The sequence below is a fragment of the Balaenoptera physalus genome (assembly GCF_965194825.1).
Source record: "Balaenoptera physalus genome assembly, chromosome: 1".
NCBI classification, from domain to species: Eukaryota; Metazoa; Chordata; class Mammalia; order Artiodactyla; family Balaenopteridae; genus Balaenoptera; species Balaenoptera physalus.
In genome coordinates this window covers 84,363,954-84,380,354 of record NC_138882.1, presented here as the reverse complement: position 1 = coordinate 84,380,354, position 16,401 = coordinate 84,363,954, and the positions used below count along the sequence as shown (strand labels likewise).

The 16,401-nt window shown below is 55.4% G+C and overlaps 2 protein-coding genes across 16 annotated transcripts; both read right to left on the bottom strand.

The window, feature by feature from the left end:
- Positions 1 to 832: 832 nt before the first annotated feature.
- On the bottom strand, positions 833 to 10,700 carry CRTC2 (CREB regulated transcription coactivator 2). Of its 13 annotated transcripts, none has more exons than XM_082435622.1 (14): positions 10,241 to 10,700; positions 7,383 to 7,484; positions 7,194 to 7,307; positions 6,542 to 6,606; positions 5,851 to 5,919; positions 5,577 to 5,680; positions 5,447 to 5,500; positions 5,211 to 5,275; positions 5,060 to 5,109; positions 4,685 to 4,929; positions 3,916 to 4,322; positions 2,321 to 2,590; positions 1,615 to 1,801; positions 833 to 1,483 (listed from the first exon to the last, which is right to left on the bottom strand). In XM_082435622.1, the coding sequence occupies exons 1-14, from the start codon at positions 10,364 to 10,366 to the stop codon at positions 1,263 to 1,265; spliced, it is 2,079 nt and encodes a 692-aa protein (XP_082291748.1). In that variant the 5' UTR covers positions 10,367 to 10,700; the 3' UTR covers positions 833 to 1,262. The 13 variants fall into 13 exon arrangements, with proteins under 13 accessions (XP_082291748.1, XP_082291742.1, XP_082291747.1 ...); XM_082435616.1 differs by having other exon boundaries at positions 10,214 to 10,696; XM_082435621.1 differs by having other exon boundaries at positions 5,447 to 5,476; positions 10,214 to 10,693.
- A 273-nt stretch (positions 10,701 to 10,973) lies between these two features.
- SLC39A1 (solute carrier family 39 member 1) lies at positions 10,974 to 16,013 on the bottom strand. 3 transcript variants are annotated; one of them, XM_082435910.1, is made up of 4 exons: positions 15,820 to 16,013; positions 14,066 to 14,284; positions 13,776 to 13,906; positions 10,974 to 12,623 (listed from the first exon to the last, which is right to left on the bottom strand). In XM_082435910.1, exons 1-4 carry the CDS (start codon positions 15,989 to 15,991, stop codon positions 11,967 to 11,969), a joined length of 1,179 nt encoding a protein of 392 aa, XP_082292036.1. In that variant the 5' UTR covers positions 15,992 to 16,013; the 3' UTR covers positions 10,974 to 11,966. The 3 variants fall into 3 exon arrangements, with proteins under 3 accessions (XP_082292036.1, XP_082292038.1, XP_082292037.1); XM_082435912.1 differs by lacking the exon at positions 15,820 to 16,013 and adding an exon at positions 15,011 to 15,130; XM_082435911.1 differs by lacking the exon at positions 15,820 to 16,013 and adding an exon at positions 14,448 to 14,470.
- Between the last annotated feature and the right edge of the window lie 388 nt (positions 16,014 to 16,401).

Below are 16,401 nucleotides of genomic sequence, written 5' to 3'. Positions count from 1 at the left end.
TCTTTTCTGAAAATGACAACAGTTTTGGAAAGAGGAAGAGGAGAGGCCAGGACTGTAGGGTGTGGGAGAGCAGAAGAGGTGGGGGTAATGGAGAAGGGGCACTACTCTTCGGTGCTGCATGGGGGAGAGAATAGAGGGCAGAAGCTCAGATGGTCAGAGGGCTAGCAACCCAAGCCAGAAAGAGGAAACCTCTTCAGAACAGGTTAGCACTCAAGCATCTGAATGAATGAGTGGAGAAGAGTGGGGAGTGTGAAGTGAATTCATGCATTGTGAGGGGGCAGGAATGAGACCTAGGAGCATGGGGTCAGAGGCTGGCCAGGTACCACAGCTAACTTCCAGGTCCTCTGGGCTTAAAGGGCCATAAAGAAGAGGGAGCCAACCTGAGACCTACCTGGCGTCAGTAGTTTTTAAATCCTCTCTCCTTGGGAGCCTTAGCACTGAGGCCAGCTACCCCCAGGAAAACTGGGATCATTCTACCAGAAAAATCCAGAGCTGAGAGCGCAGCCAACAGTCACCTCTTCATCTCCTGACTCACTGCCAGGCCTCAGGGTTGAGAAAGCAGTAACTTGTCTGGCCAGTCAGAGCCCCTGTCCCCTGATGCTGCAGCAAGGCCCTGGACAGATGAGAGGGCGCATGTGCTGCCCCAGGGGCCTATGCCCAGCCTGCACCCCTATGTCCAATGCTGAGTACAAATTCTGAGGCTTCGGGGGCCCCTCCACAATACCATATGGTGTTGAAAAAACGCAAAAAGCATACAGATGAGAGGGCCCGTGCCCCAAGAACTCCCTCGATCCCGACCTGCATCCCAAACAGTAGCCAACGACACCAAGGGTTTGATATGATTTTTTTATTAACATAATATATTTAATAAAAAATAATATCCACTCTGGCTCTCTCCTCCATTGCAAGGGGAAGAGTGGTGAGGAGGGGCTGGCACTGCCCACCCCAGGCATCCGGACAAGCCCTGCCTCCAGGGCTCCCCTCTACCCCCTGCTTTCCAACAGGCTCTGACCTCCAGACAGACGGTTCAAAGTTACAAGTGCTTTAGGCCCTCCCTTGAGCTCCCCCAAGCCCCATCCCTTGTGCAGAATTCAGGGGCCACCTGGACAAACCCCTTGCCTTTTCTCATTCTTGGGATCCTCCGTTCATGTCAGAAAGAGGATCTGGGAGCAGAGAGTAAAGTCTCTACTGGCCAGGGGGAAGGGAGGAAAGGGACAGTGATGGGGGACAGGGCCGAGAAGAGGGATGTCGATGAGGTGCCCTCACTGCAACCGGTCACTGCGGAACGAGTCCTCCACAGCAGGGTCAGGCAGCAGGGCACAGGGGTCGCTCAGCATGTTGAGCCCCTCCAGGCCCAGCGGCTCCATGCGCAGCTCCTCCTCCAGCCCCAGCCCCAGCTCCAGCCCAGCTGCTGACACCTCAAAACCAGGCACTCCAGCCAAGGCCGCTGAAATCTCCTTAGAGAAACCGGGCGAAGGGTCTCCTGTGTGGGCAGAAGAGACGAGTGAGGACCCCATGCCTTGCGAACTCTTCCAAGACCCCCTCAGTCTCCTGCTGCGCCACCAAATGTACCACGCCCTCCTTCCATCCCCCATCACCACCCACACCTCTTACCTGTGAGGATGATGTTAGGCCCTGAGCCATGGCGGGAACAGTGGGTTAAGTTCTGGTGGTTGAGGGCATGGGGGTCCTGGGGACCACTCACTGGCCCCTCACCCCCTAAAAATCCAGGCCCTTCAGAAAAGCCAGGAGGATCCAGCGCCAGGCTGGTTGATGGGTTCTCCATGCTGAACTGCTCCAGCTATGGGCACACAGACAGGCCTTGAGAAAGCGGGCTTCAGAACAGGGTGGTCCTGCCTGCCTTTGCCTAGCTCTGCTAACACATCCTCTTTGCCCAGTAATCTTCATACACCTCCCCCTACCCCACCCCGCTTCCCACCTCCACCATGGGAACAAAAGCAGAGACAGCGGGAGATGGCCACAAGCACAGCGAGAGAAGTGAGCACGGGGCCCAAAGTAGGTGTGGGCACCGTACCTACTGGGACAGAGCATGCGCGTGCCAGGAAGACAACAGGTCAAAGCAGTAGTCATCAAAGAGCAAGCTGCGCGGAGGTAGCTGGGGAAGAGGGGCAGGAGTCGGGGTCAAATGCAGGAAGAGAGGAGCCCCAAGCTGGCGGTACTGTGTTACCTGGGGGCAGGTAAGAAGGCTCTCCCCCACCTAGATCTCCCAGTTCAAAATGCCCCCCTCGATACCACTCAGGCTCTTCTGGCCCACTCCCAGCCCCTCCCCTGCTTCTGAGCTAGGGACCCGGGTACTCACGTTCCCCAGGCTGAAGTCACTCATCGGCCGGTGGTAAGACTGTTGCCCATGCCCACTGGGGCTGGGTGGGTACAGTGTCCCATAGTGCAGCTGCCTGCCTGGGGGCTGCCCACCGGAGGGCTGCACTGAGCAGGCCTGAGAGGGCAGCCCCGGCTGCTGCAGAGGCTTTGGGGTGGGTGGCTGGGTGGGCAGAACCAAACTTGGGGGGCTGTACGGGTATGGAGGCAGCCGCTGGTCACTGGGCAGCTTACTGGTGTCCAGGGCGACGCCCTGAAGAAAAGCGAGGAGAAAGGGGGAAGCTTACCCCTCAATGTGCCCCCTGAGAGGAGCTCTTTGTCAGCGCTTCCCACCCTTTTAAGCTGCGACCATTGTCAACACAAACCCAAAACCGTTCCATTGGGCATCGCTGGGGTACAACTACTCTCAAAAATGCATCTCAGGATGAAAGTGACTGAGAGCGGTTAACACAAGGATAATTTTGAATCCACTCCAGGAGTTAACTATTCCTAAACCTTGGTACTTTAACTACTGCTAGTAATCAACTACTTGTGACACACCTCACAAGTGACTGATCACACAACAGTGACCTTGAGAATGGCTGTTCTAAAGCCTTGAAGAGGCCAGAGGGACTGTGAGAGGAAGGAGGGAAAAAGGAGGGAAGGAGGGATGTTAGGCTTACTCCAAGTTCCCAGAGAGCAGAGCCCTTGCTGGCCTGACCTTAGTCTTTCCTACAGAAAAGGGGACCTGCATAAAGATGGAACATAGAACACACATTCCAGGGAGGAACAACAGAGAAAGAAAGGGAAAGTAGGGCAGAGGAGAAGGGAAGAAGAGCATTAGGGTGAAAGAAGGGGAGCAGACAGAACAGAAAAAGGGAGAAGTATGGGGAGGGAGGGAAGAGCTAAGAATGTTAACATTGAGGAAAAAACCCTAAACAAAAATTTTTAGTAATGGTCCCAACTCTTCCCTAACATGCTGTGTAAACTTGGAAAAGTCACTTTCCGTCTGGGCCCCAGCCTCCTCATCTGTAAGATGAAGGGACTGGGCTCCATTCTCTGACAGTCTCTGACTCTATGAAATCTATCAAAGAAGGAGAGGAGATGGGAGAGGGGATGGGACAGGATGGAGGCAGGAGAAAAAAGACAGACAAGGAAAGAAGGATAGGAACAAAAAAGAGAGAAAAGGGAAAGGACAAGCTATCACTTGTCGAGCGTGCACCTGGGCTAAGCATGGTGCTGCGTACTTTCCGTATGTGATTTCCTTTGATCCTTACATTGCTGTCCTGGTTTTATAGATGAGGATGCTGAGGCTCAAAGAAGTTAAATAACTGTCCAAGGAGACTGCTAGTAAGAGGTGGGGCCAGGATTTGACATCAGAAAACTTAACCCCAGGTTTTGCATTCTTAAGCCAAGAGGAAACAAGGTGGATAAGAGTGGGGCAGGCAGAGGACAGAGGAATGGAAGGGGATGGATGACACCAGGAATACAGGAGTTAAGAAGAAGAGGTATTTGAGGAAAGCAGGGTGGGGGGGAGAGAACTTGGCAGGAGAAGGAAGGGAAGGGAGACAGACATGTAGGGAAGGGAGCCACGCATACCTGAGTGATGGAAGACAAGGTGGGTGACATTGTTGGCGAAAACTGTTTGGGCAGTTGCTGTTGGGACCTTCTGGCGTCGGCTGGGCCCACGGGCAAACTCAGGGGACTGAGGGGCACACGGCGGTGGCGGGGGGAAGCCCCAGGGGTAGAAGCTGGGTAAGGGGGGGCACCCAGCACCGGAGATGAAGCAGAAGAGGAGGAAGAGGAGGAGGAGAGGGCCGGGGCGCTGAGTGAGGGGTGACCCAGGGAGGTGGTGGGCAGTGCATGGCGGGCCAAGGAGGAGGCAGGCAGTGAGGGGTGACTGTGGGAGCCCTGGAGCTGGGGCTGAGGACTGCTCAGGGAAGCCTGGAGGTTGGGATTGCTTAGGGAAGACTGCAAGGATGGGTGGCTGAGAGGTGAATGAAGTCCTGTAGGCACAGACAAAAAACCAGAGATGCCAACATTACTGATGGGAACTGGGCCTCTTTCTGCCCAGAACGGGTAGCAGTGGCCAGACTATGGAAGTGGCAACACAATGTCCTCCCTACTCTGTCCCTGACAGTCAGGATGGCATTGCCCGCCTGGGGGTTGCTCTCCATCTTCTTTCTGGGAAAAGCCACACCTACGAGTTCTCACTGGCAGAAAACTGCTGTGAGGGAATCCTGGGGTACACAGGTGAAGGGCTGGTGTGGGCAGTCACAGGAGAATCCCAAGGTGCTCCAGCCTCCCACCCCTTTGTCCCTCCAGCTAGGCAGCACCCCAGGGACACACAGCCAAGACAGCCACTCACCTGGTGCATCATAGCCTGGGCCCAGGCCCAGGCCCCCGCTGATGCCCAGGTGGGTCATGGTGTGGGTCAAATTGGAGGTACTGTTGCCCCCACTCAGGCTGGGGTAGACTGTCTCCTCTGGGTCCAGGGGGGTGGGCAGCGGTGGGGGAAAGTGCAGGTTGGTGAGGTCAGGTAGGGAGCCTCCCGTGTTCATGGCAGGTGGGAGGACAGGCACAGTGGCAGGCTGGTCAGGAGATGGAAAGATGCTGGGGAAGGAGAGGAAAAGATGTAAATGGGGGTAGGGGGCAGTGGTCAGGGAACAGCAGAGATCAGCCTTCCACATTTCCCTTTGCTTCCCTCCTCCACCTGCTCAGCCGACCTCAGAGAGATACGTACTTAATTCCAGGGACTTCACAGGACCGAGGTCGGGAGGAGGATGAGGACAGCTGAGGAGAGAAGGAAGAAGGTGGCAAATGAGGACAGAGCTCAGTGGAGGACCCTGAAGACCCACCCCATGGAAAGAAGAGGGGCAGTGGGCCACGCCTACCTTCTTAGCATCCCATGGTTTCAGCAAATGCTTGTCATCTGGCAAGTTCTCCTCAATAGCAGGGACTTGAAAGAGAAAGACTGGTGATGAGAGGGTTGAAGAAGGAGGCAGGACAGGAAGCAGACGCAGGTGGAAGGGCTCCCACTCCCTGGCCCTGAACAAAGCTCCCAACACCAGCCCAGAGATTCTCTGGCATTCAGTACCCGCACGTACCAAATGTGGTGAGGAACACATACCTTTAGAGTCCATTTCGCCATCCAGAAAACCTGCAAAGGATACGGTGGAGCTGGCTGCAGTGCCCACTTGCCTACCTGCTTCAAACAAAAGCTCCACGGCTACTCCCTCCCTTGGGACATGGCCACTTACCTCCACGGCGGCTGGGCAGGACGCTGGGGGGTGCAGGGCCTGGATAAGTGTCCTGAGGGCTGGGGTTCATCACACTTGTGTGAAGTGCAGAGTCAGAGCTTGTCCTGTGAGGGGAAAAGAGATGAGCTGGCACCTGTGACAGTCTTCCTGGTCCTCATGCCCTGCTCAGTAGGGGAAAACACTAGCTGGGCTGGGACAGGGTGGGGTGAGGGAGCAGGGCCCCAGAAACTACAGATAAGAAGAGATGTGGCCTAAAGAAGGCAAGGGCCATCACCTGTTAAGTGCAGATGGTAGTCGAAACAACTGCCCCTTCTCTGCAGGGAAATTGCCCCAGGGCATTGTCCTGGGATGGAAAAACAAAGTGATGAGGAGGAAGGCTAGCAATGGACCAGAGGGCAGGCATGGGGGTTGGAAAGTGTGGGGCAGCCAAGAGGGCTGGGCACCCAGGATCATCATGCCTCTTTCTTTCTGGTTCTGCTGATATCTGTGATCCGTGAACCCTCTCCCCAAACAACCTAGGAGATCTGGAAATAACTCCTCTCTGCCAGGACAAGCTGAATAGGAATCTTGGAGCCCAGCAACTGTGCTGGGTATGAGTCTTAGGGATGAGATGGACAGGGGAAGAGTTCAGAAACCTGAATGCCAGAACACTGCACCTGGCACCCACTCTTGACAGGAGGCAGCCATTTTCACCTGCCACCCTACCATTCTCCCCTCCCCCCACACACACCCCAGCTGCCATTAGTCCTGCTCTGGCTGGACTGGGAGGCTTGGCCACACGTGTCAACATGGCCCCGACTGGACTCTGACCCACCCACTCCACCTGCCCCCACCCCTCCCAGCCCTGCCGTTATGGGAGGAGGTACTGCTGAAAGCCTGGCCCAGCGGGCCCAGACCCAACCCCAGCTCCCGCCAGAGACAAGTCAGAGAGTGGGCAGGAGATCCTGCCCGCCCTGGACACTGACCTCCGCCAGCTGGACTCCGGGGGAGGAGATAAGTAGGCAGGACTATAGGGAGAGCTGTCAACGTGAAGAGCACCAGTTAAGGGAAAAAGTGAGGAGGGGGTGGATGCGAGAGAGACCAGATGAGAGAAAAATAACGGAAGGCAGCAGGTGAGTTGTTTCAAGAAACAAACACCTTTCTCCTCCTCTATGAGGGGCAACAATAGGGGCAAAGAATGGAAGAGAAAAAGGGAATCAGGCCTAGAGAAGCTGGAAAATAGAGGCGAATATCTAGGCAGGGCTTGGGGCAGACAGGTCTGTGGAGGTCTCTGAGACTGAAAGCTAAGAACAGAAATGTGAGCAGGAGGGAAGCAAAATCCCTGTAGCATGAGACATATCAGGGAGCCCTGCCTCTAGCAGCCAAGAGCAAGCTGAAGTGAGGATGGTCAGTGCCAGCCAGAGTTGGAGGACACAGTCTCAGGAGGGGCAGCTCCCTGTCACAGGAGCCAGTGCTGAAACACGCGCCAAATGTCACTTTTCAGGGAACCTGGGTAAAGGAGAGCTCCCGCAGGATGGCACTGGACAACACTTCAGGTCCCTTTTCCTACCATGAGCTCCTGAGGAACCCCACCCCACTGCCCTCCAGACTCCGCAGCCCCTCAGTGAAGGATATGTGGCGGGGGTAGCGGCGAAGTGGGGACACCATTCTTCGGGGATCTCGCTGCACCCGTTCCACCAGCCCGTGGTGCCGAGTGCTCCGGGATGAATCCAAAGGGGAGTGGAGGGGGCTCTGCCAAAAGAGACAGGCAAGTCAACAGAGGGAGCTGCATGAGAGCCTGCGCTCCCCCAACTGGTGTCCACTCACCTGGAACTCAGCCAGGCCACAGCCAATCTGGTTCACGTTGGGCAGAGAGCCACCATAATGGGAGCTCCTTGTGTATGCCAGTCGCAGTTTTTGGGCCTGTAACTGAGACATGTAGGACAAATGGGAATGTCAGGGAGGGTCCTGAGCACTGTTCCTGTGGCCACCCTTGCCATCCCTGTCTCCAGGACATGCTACTACTGCTGCTGCTTTTAAGAGATCTGCCAGAAGAAAAGCCAGTACTGGGGAGAAGGTCCACTGAGACCTGGTGCAAACAATCTGCCCTAGCTCTTCCTCAGGCTGCCCCCATCAATGCTATCACTAATGCCTGGCATCACCCTGCCAGGTGGAGCCTGATACTCTGCTCAGGGCCTGTCCTAGTCGGCATCAGTCTAAACAGAGTCCCTGAGGGGTTGCCAGGAGCCCCTAGGCTAGTCACATGGGTTAACTCCTGGGGAAGGGTGCCTATTAGGCACCTCTGCTTTCCCTTCCAGATGCGTCCAGGACTAATTGGAAGACAAGGGAAGGGCCACAGGTGGATGCCATAGAGCCATAACTGCCAGCCTCTTTCCTCCCCACTCTGGAGGGCAGGCACAAGCTTCTGGGCTCTGCCATTTGCCCAGCCTCAGGAAGGCTACACAGAGCCAGTACCTCCCAAACTAGAACAACTAAGGAATGATGGCTCTTCTAACTGGAAAAACAGTGCCAAAACAAAGAAGCATTCTTCTACCTAGTCCTAAAGCCCCTGAATTGGTAGGGGAGCCTGGAGAACGGGGGTGAGAAAAGCACTAGCCCACTCCAGCCTGGGCCAGAGCCGTCTCCTTGGCCTCATCCTCACTTTGGGGAGATACGTCTGGCACTGGAGTAAGACACCACAACCCTCAGCCTGGCATGGTTTTAGTCTGCCTAAAGGTCTCATGTCCCTCTGTGAGAGGTGAGCACCTACTTCTAAGACTGCCACCCCAGCCAAATAAGGAGACCCAGGGCAGCTGATGAGTGGTTAAGATTCTAAGAGCTTCCAGGGGTCACACTGTTTGTGCATAGGCCAACAACAGAATTGACTTTCTGTTCCAAGAGGTCAGTCCAGTGAGTTTAGAGGGCACTATGCTGACCTTTGGGCCACTTCAAGACTGCTACTAATATACATGATAACCCCAGCTTCCAGGAGTATAGGCCCCAACAGCCACATCTGCCTCAAATGAGACCTCCCAGCTGGCCAGATAACAGGCTGAGCTCCAGGTCTCTGATCCCTAGCTTTAGACTCTTGGGTCCCCAGGACCTGGACATGTATGCCCACTAGATTTTTTTATGTGCAGAAGAAAAGTTAACCAACAGGGGCAAGGTGAGTGGAGGGGACCTTTTGACAGACCAAGGCACCACAAAGAAAGAAGGCCCAGTTCTGAGCTTTTGTTTGTACCTATAAGCCCTAAGATCCCACCACTCCTCCGCTGTCAGATGGAGGTCAGCCTCTGGCCCACCTTCCTGGCTCTGCCCCCACTTTGATCAAAAGCTCCTAAAGGGGGGACAGTCCACAGTTAGATCATGATCCTCACGGCGGTTAGAGGGGGTTATGCACACACACACACACACAATTTGCTTCCCCACCTTTCTCTGTTCTGACTCCCAAAAACTAGGACACATGGTCTCTAGAGACTCAAAAGAGTAAAAAACACAAAAAAGACTAACAGAGTCAAGGGAGACACACACAAAAATACAACCGGAGTTACAGTCATAGGCAGGTTCAATCAAAGGCAGTCAGACGAGCAGAAAGAACTTTGAAATGTGGTATTTATGTTTGGCCATCCATCACCCCTTAAATTCCTTCTAGCTCCCTGCCATAAGGGATCACTGCAATATCCTCACCTGCTGTTTTGAGAATAATGTGTCCCTAAATTAGGACTGCATACCAGCTAGGCAAACTCCCACCCCTCTCTCTCTCTGACATCCAGCCCTGGGAAGCAAGAAACCAAGATCAGGGGGCTTCAGAAGCAACGCCGCCAGGATTCCTTCTTTCTGGAACTTCCCAGGGATGAATATTCCCTACACACAGAAGACCCTCCAAGGCACCCCATAACTGACCCACAAAACAGTCGTCTCTCTAGAAAGTTCAGCTAACCATCAGGTTCCACATAACCTACAGCCAACTGGTTACCCCCTTTCGAGATCCAAAGCCCTCTCTCTCCTCCAAGGCGGCCAGGGTAAAATACCACCAGTCTGTGAGCAATGGACCTCACCTTCATTCACGTCAGGAAACCACAAGAAGTATTTGAAAAAGGAAGCAAAGGGACGGGACGCAGGAGGGGACTTCCTGCCCCACTATACCCAGCGCTGCCGTTCAAACCACTCAAGGGGCCCTTTCCCGGAGATACTAACTGCCGAGAGTAGCACAACAGGACAGAGGGACCAGAAGAGAGGAGATCACCAACTGAGAGGAGCCAGACTAGGGCAAGCAGGCCATCCCCCAACCCCATAACCCAACATAGAAGATGCTTCAGCAGAGGCCCTGAGAGAACTCAATCAGAGATGCACAAGGACCACCCACCTCCAACCTCCGCCGGGCTTCGGGGACCATCTCCTCTCTCTGTCCACTGCTGCCTCACTTTCTCAGTTCCCATTCGTTCCCAAACCCTCCAGCCTCTCTGGAGTTTCGACCTCCTCCCGCAAAACCCGTCTTCCTGCCCCCCGGCCCTCCACCCGTGCCTCCCAGACGGCGGCGCCCGCTACCCCTGCCGCGTTCCGCCTCTTTCGCTGCGGCTCCCGCCCCCGCCCCGCCTCTCGGCTCCCCACTCGAGAAGTGCTCTGCTCTGCTCCCGCTTGCCGGCGCGGCCCCTCACCCGGGTGGAGCCGATGTCCATCATCACCTCCTCGAAGGCCGCCGTCTCCTCGGCCTGACGCTGCTTCTGCAGCGCGATCTTCTCACTAAACTTGCGCGGATTGGAAGCTGAGGCCGTGGCCGAGCCGGGCCCGTTCGCCCCCGACGTCGCCATCTTCCTCCCCCGTCCCTCCCCGCCACCCTCCCAATACAAGCCACGGCCTCCGCCGCGGGCCCCGGCCCGGCTCTTCCAGCCGTAGCCGCCGCCGCCGCCGCCGCCGCCTCAGCGAGCACCGCGAACCCGGCCCCAGCCTAGCCCTGACCTGCTGCGCGCGGGGCCCGCCGGGAATTATAGTTTGTTTACGTGACTCCTTCGCAGCCCCAGTCACGCAATACGGGTGAGGAAACGGACACCATTTCCCAGCTGCCCTGTTGACTCCGGGAACTGGGGACTTTGCTCCTCCCTCTCGGCTCCTCCCTGCGCGGGGCAATCTGGGAAAAGTAGTTCTGCATTGGTCCCGAGCCTACAAACGCGAAGGGGCGAGGGATTAAAGAGAGGAAAGGAAAAGGGAGGAAAGGGAAGGGGTGGAGACAGGGAAGGAAGCAGGAAGAGACAAGAGGAAAAATTTGGTCATCTCCAGGGAAGGGAACTAGAGGGACCTGAATGAAAACAGTGAGATCAGGGATATTCAAACAGCCCTAAACATCTGGGACTCAGGCCCTCTCAGACTTGCCATGTGCCCACCCCTTTCCCAAGACAAATGAATCAGATACCGTACAGATGTGTAGAAACTTGTTTTATTTGGGTAACATGTCCCAAAACAGGTCAGTTAGTAAAATAGATTCTAGAGAATATGGCCCTATGCACAGCCCTCCCGCCCCAAAAAATAACCCTGGGGGCGAGCCTTCCCCTTCCCCCTTGGGATCCTCTGGTATAAAAAAAGTTTTGGCATCTCAGTGTTTATCATCTAGGCACGGGGCACCATGTCCATTTTCAGTATTCCTAGGGTGCAGCAGTAGTGGGGGACGGTAGCTCTGCCAACCTGCCCCCCACCCCACCTCAGCAAACATTTCTGTCCTACACCACAATCTGGGACCAAAACAAAGAGCAAGCTGACCCTTCCACTGAGGTGCTGGGCAGGGCTCAGTGCCATCACTTGTGCTTTGAGAAAGAGGGAGGGGATTTATTTGGCACTTTAAAAATACAGGAGTGACCAGGACTGGAGAAGCCACAGAAGGTACCAAAACTGGCAGGCAGATGCCATTTGGCACTAGTCCCCTGGGAGAAGGGAAGAGGAAGATAGATATGAAAGTAGGAGCTAAGAAAAGTTGGAGGGGTCCACTCCAAGTGACAGAGGGCTGAAATGGGCTAGAACCAACAGGACTGCTGACTCTGGGCCTATGCCCTCTCTATACCTCTATCCCACAGCAGCTGGGTACCCACCTCCAGCCTCCCAACTATCAGCTTGTCCCTATGTGTAGTGTCTGATCCCTGATACCAGCACTCAGTGTCTTCCCCAATACTAATGTCCCTTGATCATGTCTCTAGTGACTTGACCATCTTTTGTCCCTTGGGCCTGGGGGCCAGGCTCTTGTCTGCCCACTTCCCTCTCATTGGCCAAATAGTCCCAAAGGCTTCATCCTTACCTCCCAGAGAACTCTTTGGTCCTCAGTACCTCCCTTCCCCACTCCTTCCTATTCCCCACACACTGGGAGAGGGGGAGGAAGGTCAAGGGCACGTGATACCCAACCTCCCGTGCGTATCTTGGAGCCCCCTAGACTTGGATAAAGAGCAGGCCAGTGAGCAGGGCAAAGCCTGCTAGGAGCAGAATGACCTTGAGGATTCTCTGCTCAGAAGTGGCCAGCTCCTGGGGCAGGATTTCCAGGAAGGTGATATAGAGAAAGGTGCCAGCCGCCATGCCCTCCAGCACAGACTGCGCCAGCTGGTGCAGTGGCCCTGCTGACTCTGCCAGAGCTGCACCCAGTCCAATGCCCAGGGGTGTCATGCATGAGAAGAGGATCCCACAGCCAGCCACCACCTGTGCTCGCAGGTGGCTCTGCAGCAGCCGCAGGGATAAGCTGACTGCCAGGATACCCTTGTGGAGCAGCAAAGCCAGGCACAACTCCATTGCCCGAGCCCGGTCTCGCTGCAGCCCCACTGCCAGCCCCTCAAACACTGAATGCAGGGCCAGGGAGAAGACCAGTACACAGGCACGCAGGGCTGAGGGGGCTGCCGGAGCTCCACCTGCCTGTGGGACCTCTGGTCTGTCATGCCAGTGCTGCAGCCCACCATTCGCTGTTCCCAGCAAAGCCCTCATCTCCTCTCGAGGTGGTGGCCCCGACTGTTCCTTGTAAGCCAGCGTGATCTGCTCCATCACCAGGACCAGGAAGAAGCCCATGGCCAGGATGAACTCTTGTAGGGGGAACTGGAGCTGTGGGCAAAGGGGACAGCGTGGACTTCAGGAGACAGGCCAAGAATGGGAAGGAAGAGTCAGATGCAGAGTTTAGTGGAGTCCCAGTTACACAGACCTGGGGTCCCACACACAGAGCCACTCTCAGTTACACAAAAATATAGTCACTTGGTGCCACAGACACAGAATGACACACAACCGTACAGATTATGGTGTCACTCCCAGTGTTACATGTAGATCATGGTTTCTCAACTTTAGTACTGTTAACATTTTGGACTGGACAATTCTTTGATGTAGGGGGCTGTCCTGTGCACTGCAGGGTGTTTAGCAGCATCCCTAGCCTATACCCAACAGATGCCAGTAGCAAGCCCTCCCTCCCTGAGTTGGGACAACCAAAAATGTCTCCAGACATTACCAAATGTTTCCTGGGGAGGTCCGGGGTGAGGGTGGAAGGATGACAGGGGTGGGCAAAACCACCCCCAGCTGAAAGTCACTGAGGTAGATGGACACAAAGTGTCACATGTAGGCCACACATTGGCCGACTTTCCCAAATGTTCACACACAGAGCCACATACTGTCACAGGGACAATCAGGCTTGCACACAGTCACACAGAGACACAAGTCACTCAGTCACAGACTAACAGTTACATTCAGTGTTACTTCCTCAGTTCCTCCAACTGTCTCAGTTTTTCCAATAAGACTGTCCTATGCCTTGGACTTGATCTTCCCCACACCCTACTTCCTTGGGTTATATAGCCTTTTGGTCAGCAACACCGGGTCCCTGGGAATTGCCTCCTACCTGTCCCAGGCCTGTAGGGACCTCTATCTCCAGCCCTTCAGGAAAGGGTGAAGGGTGAAGATGATTCTTGGAGGGCTATTAACTTCCTGGAGGCTGAAACTAGAGAAACCTACAGATAGGTCACACACCTGGTAATAGGGTTCCTCACACTGTCACAAAGGGTACGTAGGGGTCACATAGGGACTGAGGGGGTGAGAACCTACAGAAAGAGTTATGCTCTATGACTAAAAATCACAGCTCATGGGGTCACATGCCAAGAGCCTTCCATACAGTCGTGGAGTGACACACGGACAGAGCTATACAAACACCTCTCCTAGAAGCATGTGATTGAACACCCACATACACAGGGTCACATGCAGATGACCGGGGCTCACCGTCACATGCAGGGCCGCCAGGGCCTCATCTATGGCAGCCAGGTAGTCAGGCAGCAGGTCCAGGAGACACGTGGCCAGAAAGACACCACCCGCAAAGCAGCTTACCAGGCTCAGGGCTTTTTGGCGGGAGGCTGGGCAGGAGTGGAGCATAGAAGGGAATGAGCAAATGAGCCCCACTACCCAACCTAAGCAACAGTCACTCTTGCCGTCCCCTCTTAGGTCACCTTCCTTAACCCCAGAGCCTTCCCTCCCCCAAGCATCCATGGTAGCAGGGAAAAGGAGAGGCTTACCTGAGGCTTCAGGGTTAGTGCCGGGCCGGCGCAGCACACAGATGGGCACTAGGCTGCAGATGAGAGTGAGCACCAGCAACAGCACCAGGGCCCCCAACTTCACCTCCAGTCCCACGGGCACTGGGGGCTCCGAGGCTGCTGCCTCGGGGCGCCACACCAGGAGCTCTGGCTCTCCCCAGGGCCCCATGGTGGCTGTGGTAGCTCCAGTGACTCTCAGACCTAGGAAGACAGGGTGAGTGGGGGAGTGGTCACTAGGGAAATATGGGGCCAAGGAAAGGGGAAGGCTGGTCAGCAGAATGCAGCTCCCTCACCCCAGCCACTCTGTGACCTTCCCTATCCCAGTGTGACTCATCCACTCCTGTATTGGGAATATCCCTCTTACCCCTCAGACTTTACCCCTTTCAAGTGACTTCTTCAAGTGACTTATTCAGGGACCTAGCAAGGGGGAAACTGAGGCATGAGGACTGTGTGGCTATCTCATTACCCTTTCACGCGGAGCTCCCAGAAAACTAGAGAGCTGGGGTCCTCTAAGCAAAGGAGAGGTCAAGCCTCCTTTCCAGGAGGGAATGGATGAAGAGAAGAGGGTTCAGGGAGAGATGTCATGGGTAGCTTCGTGGACCACCTGAACAGGGAGAGCTGGTGTGCTCTCCCGCTCCCACTTCCCCAGCGCCATCCCCCCGAGAGCAGAGAGCGACCGTTTCAGGCCACAGGCTGGGATGTCGGGGCAAACGACCAAAGAGGGGGCCTAGGCGTCTGGGGTCCCGGGACGGGCTGACCCAACAACTGAGGGCGGTGTCTGGAAGTCCGGGCTCCGGGAGGCGGGGTCTGAGGCCGCCAGCGTGCCGGGAAGCTGAAGAAGAATGTGAGAGCCCGGACTCCGGCTCGTAGGCCCCGAGAAGCCTGGGCGGCCGACCCGGATCCCGCTCTCTGGGATCCCGCACTCACCTCTCGAGGGTCTCACTACAAGGCATCCGCTCTGTTCCGGCCTCCAGTCGGGAATTCCCGCCCCCTCCCCATCGTTTACCCCTCCCCCCGCAGCCGCGGCGTACCGACCCCCCCCAGTGGCCAATGACAGCGCCCAGAGGGCGGGGCCAGACTGGGAGTGACGTGAGCTAGGAGCAATCAGAGGCCAGCAGCCAGAGCCCGGCTGAGGCGAAGACAAGCGGGGCGGGGCAAGGGAAGGGAATTAGGAGAGCACCCAGGGGCTGAGGGGCTGAGGGCCTGAGGGCCTGGGGCGCTGTGGTGGACGTCTGACCGGCGAACGTGGCCGGTCAACGAAGGCTTCGATCCTTTGAAGATTCTAAAAGAGGAAGCTAGAAACCCCGCGGTCAAGGCTGGTGCTCCATACCCAACCCCCGCATTCCCAAGTCTTCCGCCTCCCACATCTCTGAGGATATCTGCCTGGTCTTGGGCCGAAGTCTTCTTATCTCTCTTAGAAGATTCTAAGATCCCCTTCTGTGCACCTGGGCACCAAAAGGAAAGCATTCCCTTCTTAGGACTGACTTCCTTGCTTGACTCCCTCGCCAGCGCCCACAAGGAAGAAAAAAGACAAGGAAGAATTGGAAAAGGGGAATAGCAAAGTGAGGGTACTTCTTGAAAATCAACCCTTCTTGAACTACCAATGGCCAGAGCTGACTTCCCTGCAGCCTTCTGCCTGCAAGTGGGTAAAAAAGTGGTGGGACCCTTCTCAGAGCCTGCTGAAACCCCACTCAGTGAGGAGCTTCTCTCGGCACACTCCAGCTTATCACCCTTACCGTGCCTCGAGGCATCTGGCCAGGGTTCTCTCCAATCGCATCTGGAACTCTCCAACTTCTCTCCCTCCAGCCCTGTTGGCCTCCTTTCTGTTTTCTGTTCCTTGAATGAACCAAGGTATTTTCGACTCTGGACCTTCACTGCTTCCTTAGCCTGGATTCTCTTGGCCCACATCACGGTGCTATCGGAATCCTCTTCTAGTCTCATGGGAGGGTAGGGTGCAAAGGAGGAAAATAAAGGGGGGTCAGTCTATTTTTTTTTGCAAATGTGACAAGGCCTCACCTAAAGAAGGGACAAGGTGATGCCTCTGAGAAGGCTCTGGAAATGCAGGCCAGCAACTTCCTTAAGAAAAGAGAATATCAGGACTTCTTGGTGGAGGGGGTCTAGGAGAAAAGAATCGTACAGGATTCTAAGATCAGGATGTAAGTGGAATGTGGTATTGGTGTCCTGTCACTTAATGAAAGTATCGTTGCTGTTCCAAGCTCTTCATTAAAAGATAAAAATTACTGGGACTTCCCTGGTGGTCCAATGGGTAAGACTCCACGTTCCCAATACAGGGGGCCCAGGTTCGATCCCTGGTCGGG